Below are 13679 nucleotides of genomic sequence, written 5' to 3'. Positions count from 1 at the left end.
CTCGATATGCGGGCAGTTTTTCACCAATCTTCTGAATCGCACCAAGGCGGTGCTCAGGGTCTCATTTTCCTTCTGTTCAAAGTTCAACACATCCTTCCGTCTTATTGCGTTGACGGCAGGTGGGAAGAACTTCTTCATGAACCGCTCTACCAACTGCTCCCATGAAGTGATTTCGTTGGGCTCCAATGAATAAGCCCACCTCTTAGCCTCGTCCCTCAAGGTGTAAAGGAACAGATACAATCTTATATTTTCTGAGGTGACACCAGGTAGGGAGAAATTGCCGCACATTTCGACAAAACTGGTCAGGTGGGCATGTGGGTTTTCACCTTGCAGACCCCGAAACTATCTGATGTTTTGAATCATCTGCAACATGACCGCCTTGATCTCAAAGCATGCATTCTCCTCCACAATCGGCCTCGAAATTCCAGGCGAAAAATCATACAGGTTGGGTGCTGCATAATTACGCATTGGGATGTTGTGATCGGCTGCTAGGAAGACAGGATTCTGAGCCGGTCGAACAACCCCTTGGTTTGCCACTAGCACCGTGTTATTGTTATTGTCCGCCATGTTGGCTGCCTTCTTTCGCCGAATTCTGTTCTGACGTACTCTTGCGCGGAAAGTTCGCTCGATCTCAGGGTCGGCTACGAATTCTGGTTCAGCACCAGGACTCATAAACCATCAGGCTGCTCTCCACGTTGAACACCCAGTACAATGAGATTTATCCTTCAAAATACCAAAAACACACTCAAACAATAAATCGTTAACCATAGTCCCCGACAACGGCGCCATAAACTTGTAATGAGTTTGGATGGATGATATGAATTGTTCACAATGATGCGATACTACGTCTAATTATGTGTTAATTATGGATGTTCTTGTAGTATGCGATGCATTGTCACAAGTTTCCTTACAATGGAACCAAGTGTAATTCCACTGCAAGTTTCTCGGTGTGATCTGATGTCGAACACGGGGACTGGTTTAGGTTATTGCGGTACGTTCATGATACACGCGACCAGATTTTCAATCTTAAAAGTGTGTTTGTACAAGTATATAAATTGCAATAAATTTAAAATAAAGGAAAGCAAGTAACAGAGGGTATAAAAACATTAAATACAGTAGTTAAACCTAAGCTAGATGTTACAAGATACAGACTTCATGTACAAGATGCTGGGATTAAGGCTGGCTATGAAAGTTGTGCAAAAACGTGGGATGTGGCGACCAGTCTTATGAACAGAATAGAAAGAGAAAGACAAATAATATAAACAATGCAAGTTCTTAATCGTATTGAAGCAACAAATACTGTTCCACTCTTCTCTTGGCGTACACCTCTCAGTGATCGGCCAAGCTCCCACATCTCAGTGATCGGCCAAACTCCCACTGAAGTTGTTGTAGAATGACGCACATCTCCATGATCACGATCCATTTCATTCAATCTTGCTGGTTGCTCATTCACATCCATTGAAGGACCACAATCCATATAATCGAATGCTGATGGTACAATATTGGTAGACAATGGAATATCATCCTCTTCCCGATAAAACTGATATGATTCATTGTATTGTCTGTCCACAACCGTATCATTATAACTCACATTTTCAAACCCCATTCCAATATTTTCGTCCTGATTAGACTTCAACGTTACAACTATCTGAAGTCTACTAAGCTCTTCTCGCAAAAGAAGGAAGAAAACATCATCATCATTCATTATGCATTGTGGAAGGGCTTCAAATTCAAACTTATATTTAACTTTCAATATAAGATCAAACTCTGAATAACAAACATTTGTAACCTTGTAAATGTGAGATTTAAGTTCTTCATAATTCAATGTATGAGGCATGATGATTCCTCTCAACTGTCCCCAATATACGAAATTTCATTATCATCCCAATCACCTCCATATTGAATAAATAGACATTTTTCTGTCATCTTACAAAGCAAGAGAATATTTGTCATTAAGCTGTACAAGCAATTGAAGTGTATTCTCGCTCTCAATCTCGCTCTCTCTCTTAATCTCGTGTTCTCTCGTAATCTCGCTCTTTCTCTTACTCTTGCTCTATCTCTTACTTTTCCTCTTTCTTACTCTCTCCCAATACAAAATTTCGTAATGCTACCTTTCCAGAAATAACACAACAAAAATAATTAAACAGAATCAAAATAATTCACCTTTCTAAAAAAGTTGTTCCGTTATGAAAAAGCCTCGTCTTGGAAATCCCCAATCGAAAAATCTTCGTTCAACAAAACACCGTTGAAAAACAGAGAAGTAATCACATTTGAAATGAAGTTTAGAGTTTAAAGAAATCACCATTGTATTGTGTTTTAGGTATTATTGATTTGATTTGAGACTTCCGTCGTGAAAATTGTCAAATCATTCGTACACCGACGAGCAATCACATCAAACCAGGGAATTTCAAGCGAGAGCGAGAGCGTTTAATCAGACGAAAGCGAGATTTATCTCGTGAGACTGGTATAAGGACAATTTATGTAATTTGGTATGGTGATGATGTGGGTCAATGACATTATTTTTTAAAAATGGGTCATTTGACATTTTGGATAAAAAAAATTGGGTTATCGTACAAATTTTCCATATTGCTACTCCGTTCTACTCCTACCCTCTCCTCCGCATGCTGATCGGAACTTTCACGTTCCGTACGAATCATATGACCTGCTGTAAGCACATTCTTTCTTCCGTAACTCAAATTTCGACTTCCCCGTTCAACCATTTCTCTTCCTTCTCTTCTCATTTCACCCTCTTTTTCTTTCAACACCCACCAATGTCTTCATCTTCTCCAAAAATCGTCGCTGAGTATGCTAAGTCCAATCGCTCTACATGCAAGAACTGCTCCAAAACGATCCCTGCGAACACGCTGAGGTTGGGTTTTGTTATCAGAGATGGGCGGGGATTTGACATGACCCCCCGCTGGTTTCATTCTGATTGCGCTTCTTTTGGTTCCGACCCTGTTTCTTCCGCTGAGGACATTAATGGGTTCGCACTCTTGAAGGCACGTTTGAATACAAAACTTCAGTAGCGTCTGTTTTCTTTTCTTTGGAATGGGGGAAACGTTGACTGTTTTTAGTAAGTTGGCCTAAAGGGGGAGTTTGATTTATGTTCAATCCAGCGAAAGGGATGGTTTTTTTAACTGGGTTACCACGTGTTTGATGAAATGCTTCTAAGAGTCTATTCATTTCTTCTGGTTGGTTTTGTGTGCTTTCCTTTGAACTGGGGAAACGTTGACTGCTTTTAGTAATTTAGCGTTAAGGAGAAATCTAATTTATGTTCAATCCAGTGAAAGAGATGGATTTTTTTTTTTTTTACTGGGTCACCACGTTTTTGATAAAACGGTTCTGAGATTTCATTCATTTTATCTGGTTAGTTTTATTTGTTTTTCTCTTCAGGATATTGATCAGGAAGCTCTGAAGAAATTGGTTTGCAGAAGCCATGAATCTAAGGTGATCGTATTGCTCACGTTTCTTTGTCCTATTGCTTGCTTTATTATGCCCATCAGTTAGAATTTGGGTCTGGTTCTTTGGTTAATTTTGTCTTTGATTCAATGGTTTAATATATCTATTCTTCTCATCTTGGCTACTAATTGCATATCCAATAAATAGGTCTACAAAACGGATAGGGATGAAGAAGATGGAGTTGAAGAAAGAGATCAAAAGAAAGTCAAGGTATGGATCCAGAGACCGACGCCCTTTGCAGAGCGTTCTCAGCCTTTTCAAGTTATATTGTTCAATTCTATTGTCGATATAGTATGTTCATGTGATCAATGTAATTGTTGTACAGAAAGGGACTCCTCCCTCTCTTTTATTTTACATACAATGTCTTTAGTCCTTGATGTACTGAACAATGGGAAATGCTGCCATAGAGTTCTAGTTGTAGCAATTTCATGGAAATTCTTATACATTTGAAGTCATACTTTCTCTTCTCGGTATCCATCTAAAACTAAAAGAAATAGTTTGGTTAAGTTACCGAGTTGGAAATTGCAATGGAACCTGTTGAATGAAGCCTCCTTCTGTGCCATCATTTGTTGCCTTATAATCTAGATTTTAAGTTGGTTTCTTAACTTGTTAACTTTGCTTAAATCTTCATCCTATATGATTCCCTTGCTTATGCTGGGTGTGGTACTTGCTTTCTTGTTTAATTTCTCTAGATATTTATTCTATGCTCGTGACCTTACTTGAACAGGATCTGTTCTATAGGTTGTACATCTGTATCCTTGAGTCTTCTAAGATATTTATTCTGTGCTCAATGTCACATCTTATCTTCCCTACTTTACTCTCTTCTTCTCTAATAAATCTATACTTCTGTTCTACATGTTTCCTAGCGAAGCAGTGAAGTTGATAATACCATACCCTCTTATTATCATTTTATTGTTTTCAGTTGTCTACCTCTAGTTTGCAGCCAAAGTTGAATCTCGTCCTTACAGCTTCCAAAATAAAGACCAAGTATAAGGTAGGATCCAGTCAATGTTGCCCTTTTTCATTCTCATTATTCGGTGCTTTTGTCCTTTTTCCTTAACTGAAATGGATTTTGATTGTTGACTATATGAACTCACTTAAGCATTGCTAGTTTAGGGGCAATAGAAGTCATGGAAATATATAATCCATGCCCAAAAGACGCATATAGGAAAGATTCTAGACTGATCCATCTTTACATTGTCTTTTAAGCTGTGGAATCAGAGATATTATTTTGCTCTTCTATAATCCTATTCACAATTCATGCCTAGTTGTTGAATGATTCAGGATGCTACACTGTTACCTAAATGGAAGGCATTCCAGACGCTCATATTTCTTGAGCAGGTAACACGTTAATTATTTATGATTCTGTCTCCGTTTTATTGTGTTAATGCTGATTGAACAATGCGGAAAAATAGGAACGATAAGTTATTAGAATGTTTATTTCTTCTAGTAAAACTGTCTTTGAATTTACCATCTTGCTTTGGACCATTTTAATTTTTTAGACAATTGTAAATATAGTAATCAGACTCAAAATATTAGCAGATGTAGCACATTGCAAATTTATAGCAAAATTTAAGTCCAGCATTCAGAGTCTATCACGGATAAATTTTGCTACATTTATAATTCTTTATAAATGTTGTTATGCACTTAATTATTAGCCCTAAAATTGCTACTCATAGCAATTACTGTTATCCTTAATTTTTAATGCTTCAACACGTATTTAATGATTTATTGTAGGAAATATTTGTCTAACTAAAACAAGTAAACGCGTAATTTAACTAATAGGTGTACACCGTTCAGATTATAACTTGGACAAATTGATATTGATGTACCCTTTACGATGTTGATGTCATGATATGTTGCACTTTATTTCTTTGTTTGCAGGATGATGGGCTACATCATTCAAGTAAAATAGCTGCATTTGATTTTGATGGCTGTCTGGCAAACACATCTGTTAAGAGGTATGGCTGTGCCGGATCTGGAAATTTGGATTTTGCGTGCATCCTTGCTTCATTCTTAAATATCTATAAAGGTTTGGTTATACCTATACGTATTTTATCAATTTTTCTATAAACACTTTCTTTCCATAATTACTCTTTACCTGCATTTGCTTTCACTAAATTCTCTCTCTCTATGACTTTTCTTCATGCATTTTCCTTTTTTTTTTTTATATTAATCTCTCTTTACGTACTTCTCTGCCCATTTCTCAATACACGCACATTTCCTCTCACATTTTTCTTTCTACACATACCTTCTTTAGCTTCTCTTCACATCTGTTGAATCTCTTTCTTCACACCTTAGTTTCTCTTGCCAATCTCTTTCCACTCATCCAATTTCTCATACTAATCTGTCTGACATATTCCCACTTTCTCTCACTCATTTCAGTTTTCAAAAATACAATTGCAATTGTATTATAATTATGAGTCGTCAAGTCCAGAGAAATTCTATGTTCAATGTTGGGCAGTGCATTGAGAAATAAGAAGGAAGGGTGGGTTTCTAACAATGGATGTATATGTCTGTCCTGAATCCCCTTCTCTTGTTCTGGGGAATAATTGAGTGTATATATATATATATTTAATGGTACAAAGCAGTTCTGTTCTTCTTTGTTTAGACATGGGTTGGTTTAATTTCAGAGTAGGTGCAGAGGCGTGGTCTCTGATGTATCCTTCAATACCACAAAAACTTCGGAGCTTGTACAATGATGGCTACAAGCTGGTTTGTCACTCTTCCTCCATGAATCATACTTAACTATTCTCTCTGTTACAAAAATATTACTGATTAATATTACTATGAGCAGGTAATATTTACGAATGAATCAAACATTGAGAGATGGAAGAACAAGAGACAGGTTGCTGTGGACTCCAAACTTGGGCGTCTCAATAATTTTATCAGTCAAGTCAATGTCCCGGTTCAGGTAAATAACAAACCATTGTCACCACACACATAACAATATACAACCATGTCGAATTGTGAGTGTATGATGCTGTTGTGTGGAATCTGGATGCAGGTGTTTGTTGCTTGTGGAATAGGAAGCGGATCAGGTAAATCCGAAGAAGACCCGTTTAGGAAACCGAAACCTGGGATGTGGCACGTCATGGAGGAGCACTTCAACGACGGCATCCCTGTTAATATAGATCAGTTATTTCTCTCCGTCTCTATCTTTCACTTGGTATATTATCATTATCTTTCATGTGGAGATGCGGTTCGAATGAGCGACATTTTGGAGGAAGTAGAGATATTTCAATCTCTGAACTATGCTTATGTTGACAATTTTTCCACTTGCCACTATATTATATTCATATTGTTAATGGCCTGCACTGCCTTGGTTCATGTGTAGATGTTTTTATGTGGGGGATGCAGCTGGGAGAGCCAAGGATCACAGTGATACTGATCTCAAGTTTGCTCAGGTACTACTTGTTATTCTATTATCATACTAATACTAACATATCCCACATTTTTTTTTAAAAAAATAAATTTAATGTGCATGGGTTTTTTACTATAATAGATCAATCAATTTTCTGTTAACATGTTTGTAACTATACTTTAATCTAGTTTAGTTTTTGCGCACAAATTTATACTTTCAATTTGTTTTATTACAATTTTGCAGGCCATTGGGTTGAAGTTTTATGTTCCCGAAGAATTTTTTGTTGAGTAATTATTTAATCTCTTTCACCAGCCTAGAACAAGAACATGGTTGTGCTTAGTAATAGCCTTGTAAATTGTAATTAATTACTTAAAAGGGAAGTTTACTTCTCTGGCATTTGTCTCAGTACTTGAAAACTGACCAATGCAGAAGCTGTAGTTGATTGTGATTCAGTGGAGGATTTTAAATTTAGGCCCTTCTTTTAGAACTAAATTTAAAGACCTCTTTATTGTTTTTTAAATTGTACATATATTTTTCGAAATTTAGTCAAATTTCAAACATGAATAAATACTAGACATTGAAAAAAAAAACTTCCAAAAAGGAAAATAATAAAAATAATAAAAATAAAAAACTCAGAATTTGGCTGGGGACTAAAACCACTGTTTTATTAAGCAAGCACGTAATTGTAAACACAATTTATTATAATCCTGTCAGCTTTTGAGCATCATTCAATTCGTTTAAATCGATTTTTTTTTAGACATACATCTTTCACTTTAGAGGTGGTTGAAAGTTCTCATCATCTTGTTCCCATGAGAAAATAAATATTCTACTCAACAATTAGATTCCTTAACCAATTATTGTAAATATTAAGTCAAAATCCAAAGTTTATTGTTGAATTTTTAGGTTGGATTTTATTTAAATAGTTAGTCTCTAAACTTTTAAATTTCTTAAAATGTACAAATTTAAGTCACAAAAATTGAAAGTTTAAAATTTTCATCAAAATAGATTTACATATAATCAAAATTTAAAATTCAAACTTATCATATAATTATTATTAGACACGAAATTGAAAATTTAGTAACGGATCAAATAATCTTTGAAAGTATAAGAATCAAATAAACACAAACACACACAAACATAAAAACTTAATAATGATGAACGAACATACAAGAGTTCCATAATGATAGTGAATTAATATACCTTGAAAATCACTTTTATTATGTTCAAAATTACATGATTTTAAAAATTCAAAATCAATTTTGATAATATGAAAATTGTAAAATCAAATACTAAACTGATTTTGAGTGAATAAAGACGTGTTTCAAAGTGATTTTAAATATAAAAAAGTAATTTTAATTATTTCAAAATCACTCCTAAATATGTATTAAAATCCCTAATAATTGTGTCAATTTAAATTTTGAAATTTTATAAATGTATCAATTTCAACATTCATATTCGTTTGGATAAACATAGTGTAAGACTTATAATTAATCAATTAAACCCCTAAATTTTTCTAAGAAAATAAGTATGGACACACATACCAAAAAAAAAAAAAATCTAGACTTTCGTTAAGATTTTTTTTAAAAGTTGTCAATGCACCAATTATAATCATACATTCCATTAATTTCACATTTGATGAAGCTTACATACATATACAAATTGATGCTTGAATGATCTTCAATCTTAACAAAAGATCTAAATTGGTTTACTTATAACAATTTACACGACGTTTTTCAAATGAAATCTAAAAGATAGTAAATATTGATCAATTACCAAAGTTAAAAGTTTAAATGGAACCATTATTAACTCAAAATTTCAATTCACACCTAAGTTGATTTTTTTGGTACAAAAAATGCAATGTATTTTTATTTTTTTTATATAATAAAAATCCCCTTCTCAACGTATGAATTTTTCCCTTCCCATAACCACCAAGAAAGACTTGAAAACTTAGGAGGCCTATAAATGATAATGATCAAAATTTTTGTATTCTATTATGAAAATGATATAATGATAAAGATCATACCCCAATTTCACCATCCAAAATAGCATGCCTTGTCAAAACAATTTCCTTCACAAGGTTCCTGTAAGTGAAAGGCCTTACTGTAGATCTCAAAAACAGCTCTGGAGGAATTTTACTTTTCTTTATCTTCTTCCTCCATGGCCCATACCCAATATACTCCCATTCTTCTGCTTTCACTTTTGCTCTCTTCCCTCTCAATTCTGTTTCATCCCCATCTTCCATGGCTGTAGCCCTTCTACTTCCCACACTCTCTTTCTCCTTCTCATAGAATTCATCAGCCACTTCTGCACTGTGTTTAAACAGCTTCTCCAGTTCTTCTGGACTACTTATTGCTTTCCTGAACCTCTCATCCCAATAACCCTCATCTTCTTCTTCTTCCTGATTTCCATCCTCTCGTTTATCGTCCTCGTCCTCGTCCTCATCCTCGTCCTCGGTCTCCATTACGACATTCTCCTCAGGCTGATCCTCCTCATAGTCTTCTCCATTGTCATCATCAGTCTCAATCCACTCGGTGATCACATTTTCGTCACCGCATCGTTTCTCGATGTCGTCTGGTGCATCACACCCCAACTCCTCCTCTTCCAACTTAGCCTTCCATTCTTTTGTATATGGATGCAGCAATGGAACAGGGTGGTTAGTCAAAAGAAACTCCAAACACTTGGATTTCTTCTCATCACTCAGCTTCTCATAAGCATTCACCACATCATCCACAAATGCTTTTGGATTTACCCTCACAATCTTACACAACCCAGCAAAATAAGTCACCCATTCAACATCTCCTCCTTCATCATCCTGCAACTCAAACAGAAAATCTTGCTCTGTTTTGGGATCAAGAAATGGCATTATTGCTTGGAAAAACTCATCCTGAGGCTCAAATCGGCATTGGTAAACAGGCTTTTTCACATATATGATATCAGGTCTCATCCAAGCTGCACATTGAGTTATATTCTTTCTTGATTTATTTCCAAGTCTACCCATCAAGCTCCATTTATCTAACCTTTCTTTACCAGCTTCAAGCACGACCTCTGCAATCAAAGTCCACTGCTGCCATGGCAGCTCTGAAATCCTCCACCGTGGGTGCCTCACGAACACCCAAAAGTACCGGAACCCTTTGCTCTTATCCATCCGCAGCAATCCCTGGCTGAAATCAGAAGCCATTTCTGATTGCTCTATCTTCTCCCACTCCTCATGATCTTTAACCTCGCTGATTATCGTAACTCGCTCATCCGTGAACCGCCCACGAATAGGCTCGCCGACGACGACTCCACGCCACGAGTACGGGCCGAACTCGCCGTACTTGTACCAGTCGTAGGGATGGCGTAAATTCGGGTCGTCTTTCTCCATGAATCGAACCATCCGATCATAGCCGAGGCCGATCTGCTGAAGCTCATCCTCACTGAAGTTATCTGCGTAATTGCTGTTCGGCTTCTTGCGACGGTAGAAATGGGACTCGGCGAGCTTCTGGCTTTTCCGGCGAGCATTGTGCCTCAGCTTCCGTCGGAACTCAGCGTTGCCTTCTATTCTGCCGGGAGAGGGCCCTCCACCCTTCTTCTTGCTCCGGCCGGCGTGCGTGCGAATGTTCCGATGGGAGTTTGCGAACTGTAAATGCGAAATTTGGCGGGATATCGGAAGAAAGGAAGGATTTGGGGGGCCGGATCGAATGGAAAGGGGTTTATGGGTTTGATGGGATTTTAGGGTTAGGGTTTGAAGAAGGGGATGGAAGAATGGTGAGAGGGAGGTGGAATGGAGGAATGAAGATGAAAGGTTTAGGGTTTTAGAGAGAGGGAATTGGGAAGTGGCCATTTTGATGACTGTTTTGCGAACATTGAAGGGACAAGGAGAAGAAGATAATGTTAATGTGTATTTTATCCTGTCACATATTTAAAAGTTTGGTCTAAATCTTATTTTGGTGTCCCAACTTTCAAGTTGTCGTTTGAATTGAGGTTTTTTCAATGTCTAGGATGTCGGGAATAAGATTATTGAGAATCAATGATGACTATGTTTGGTTGTACATGGAAAAACAATGTCTGGGAATAGTATGTGGGAAATAAAAAAAAAATTGAGATTGTCACTAACAAGCATTTGTTGAAATGCTGTTTGTTGGTGCTTCAAACAACCAAGTACGAGGGTCTAGGGGTGGCGTGCCCTGGTGGGGTTCAGGGGCAACACCTATTCAGAATTTGTAGTGAACCACATATATCTGTGTGTCGATCTTCTCTATCTTTACGTTCCTTTTTTTTGTGTTCTTTAATTGTCGATTTCGTAACAATACGATCGCTTAAATTATCTACACGATTACTGAGCTCCGCTATACGATCGTTTACAAAATACTATACGATCGCTTAAATTATCTACACGATCGCTGAGCTCCGCTACACGATTGCGGAGTAACAAAACGCTATATGATCGCCTATCAAATGCTATACGATCGCTTACCAAATGCTGCATGATCGCTGAGTAACAAAATGCTATACGATCACCTACCCAATGCTATACGATTGCTAAGTAACAAAATGTTATACGATTGCCTACCCAATGCTATACGATCGCTTACCAAATGCTACACGATCGATGAGTAACAAAATGCTATACAATTTCATGACTGGAAGGAAGGAAAATCGTGGTAGGAAGCGGAAGAAGAAATGAAAACCCACACTTCTCAATGGGTATGCAATTCCTTCATTTGTGTGGGTAAAAGATACCTAGAAATTGTCTTTTTCAAGGTAAATAAACAAATCCCACAAACCAAACATGGGCTTTGTAACCCCATTCTCATTCCCTCCCTCTTCCCTCGAACCAAACGGCCCCTAAGATCCCGTTTAACTACGGTAAATACTACAATCAACATTATTTCAAAACCCTTATTTGGTACTGTATTTATTTACATACATTATTTTTATAATCTTTGCTAAAATATTTACTATTTCATTCTCAGCCTATAATAGTTTACAACTCAAATACATATTATTCTAATCCAAATTAAAATAATCTACACCCAAACACAGACTATTATAACCCAATTATAATAATTTATATCTATAATAATCAATTCATTGTCTCAAACTTCCGCTAAATTTTTTAAAATATTTGTTTTAGTCTTAACTTTTAAAAATTGATTACTTTGGTCATTGCTATAAAAATTTTGTTAATTTCTTAACAAATGACTATTATGACTTGTATTTTTTTATGACTAACCTACCAAATAAGTTAACCGAGCCAAAAAATCTACAATTTCAATCTTGAATAAGGTGGTAAAGTGATTTTGTATGAGATAACTTGGAAGTCATTTTTCATTCAAGATTTTGGCCGTTCACCATTTTAGCGCATTTGTAGTTGACAATTTACTTTATCTTAGTCTTACTCAACACATATAGAACCCAAAAATACATGTCACTTCACATTTTCGTTTAAGATTTAACAAACATTTAATTATAGGAACTAAAACAAATATTTTTTTAAAAATTTAGGGACCAAATTAGAATAAGATTTGCAAAATAGGATTTAAACCTAAAGTTTCATTTCATAATGTTTTAAAAGGACTAGAAAAGTATTAAAAAGAAAAATTAGAAACTCTACAAAAATTTGAATACAAATTACAACATGAAGTAAAGTAGAGTGACATGTTAATAAAAGAAATTAGAGCCAAAACTTATCGACTAAAAATGTATATATATATATATATATATATATAGGATGGTGAGAAAAGATATATTTTACATCCCAGAGGGGCTATAATTGGAGATACCATTGTTTCTGGTACAGAAGTTCCTATAAAAATGGGAAATGCCCTACCTTTGAGTGCGGTAGCCGTATGAGGTGAAAATCTCACGTACGGTTCTGTCGAGTGGCAATAAGGGTGACTTATCTGTCAACTTTTCTACTATCACCCCCAAAAAACCAAACTCTGCCTTACGTAAAGTTGCCAGAGTACAGAAAAATGAAAAGCATTAAAATTTCGCGTCTTAAATGAAATTGGCGGACTAGAATTATCAGTATTCTACGAGAGAAGTATTCTATGAGATCCGTGATATGATATCTATATATAAATAGAAAGATATATATTGTAGATTCATCTATATTCAAATTGATCGACGTAGAAGAGCCAAGATTCCAAATGAATGAAAACGTGACTGAATTGGTCCCCGTCACTCTTCGACAAGATAATTTGTGTATACTAATGGAGGAAATAAATTAAAAAAATGTGGAAAACAAGACAGTGATTCTCTACAATGACACTGTAGACCAATTGAAAGGGATGTCACGATTTTTAAAGTCGACGGATTTTCCTCTTACTATAAATTTCATTTTTGTCAGCTCCGGTGTATAGAGAGGACCTCACCGTTTAAGAAGTAACCATAGAAACGAAGGAACCCACTATTTCTTTATCCATTTCTATTTTGATTTATTTACTCTATGTTTGTTTTTTTTGATACCTAGTATGAATACAATTTGGTATTTTGGGGTGACTAGAACAAAAAAAGAAATCGTGGTCGGGAAGGTTATAGTAGCAAAAGCCATTGGAATTTTTATTTTATACATTGGAAAAATACGTTTTGTTATTAATAGACTCGACAAGCAAAGGAGAAAGGAATAACTGAAAGAAAGGAAATCAATTAGTTATTCATCAAAGTTTCATTTATTCAATGACTAGAATTAAACGAGGATATATAGCTCGGAGACGTCGAACAAAAATTCGTTTATTTGCATCAAGCTTTCGAGGGGCTCATTCAAGACTTACTCGAACTATTACTCAACAGAAAATAAGAGCTTTGGCTTCAGCTTATCGGGATAGAGGTAGGCAAAAAAGAAATTTTCGACAGTTGTGGATCGCTCGAA

The 13679-nt window shown here is 35.9% G+C and overlaps 2 protein-coding genes across 2 annotated transcripts; one reads left to right on the top strand and one right to left on the bottom strand.

Annotated features, from left to right (window-relative positions):
• Positions 1–2574: 2574 nt before the first annotated feature.
• LOC120086271 (phosphoesterase) lies at positions 2575–7315 on the top strand. Its single transcript, XM_039042825.2, has 11 exons — positions 2575–2999; positions 3394–3447; positions 3607–3669; positions 4382–4453; positions 4744–4800; positions 5344–5420; positions 6093–6174; positions 6257–6373; positions 6467–6597; positions 6797–6866; positions 7067–7315. Exons 1-11 carry the CDS (start codon positions 2622–2624, stop codon positions 7112–7114), a joined length of 1149 nt encoding a protein of 382 aa, XP_038898753.2. The 5' UTR covers positions 2575–2621; the 3' UTR covers positions 7115–7315.
• A 1343-nt stretch (positions 7316–8658) lies between these two features.
• LOC120086270 (uncharacterized) lies at positions 8659–10695 on the bottom strand. The gene has a single exon (XM_039042824.2). The coding sequence runs from the start codon at positions 10644–10646 to the stop codon at positions 8841–8843; it is 1806 nt and encodes a 601-aa protein (XP_038898752.2). The 5' UTR covers positions 10647–10695; the 3' UTR covers positions 8659–8840.
• Between the last annotated feature and the right edge of the window lie 2984 nt (positions 10696–13679).

Source organism: Benincasa hispida, chromosome 9 (assembly GCF_027475165.1).
Source record: "Benincasa hispida cultivar pf3 chromosome 9, pf3_genome.v1.1, whole genome shotgun sequence".
In the NCBI taxonomy this organism is placed as follows: domain Eukaryota; kingdom Viridiplantae; phylum Streptophyta; class Magnoliopsida; order Cucurbitales; family Cucurbitaceae; genus Benincasa; species Benincasa hispida.
Note: the sequence above shows the minus strand (reverse complement) of the source record. Positions and strands in the feature narration are given on the sequence as shown.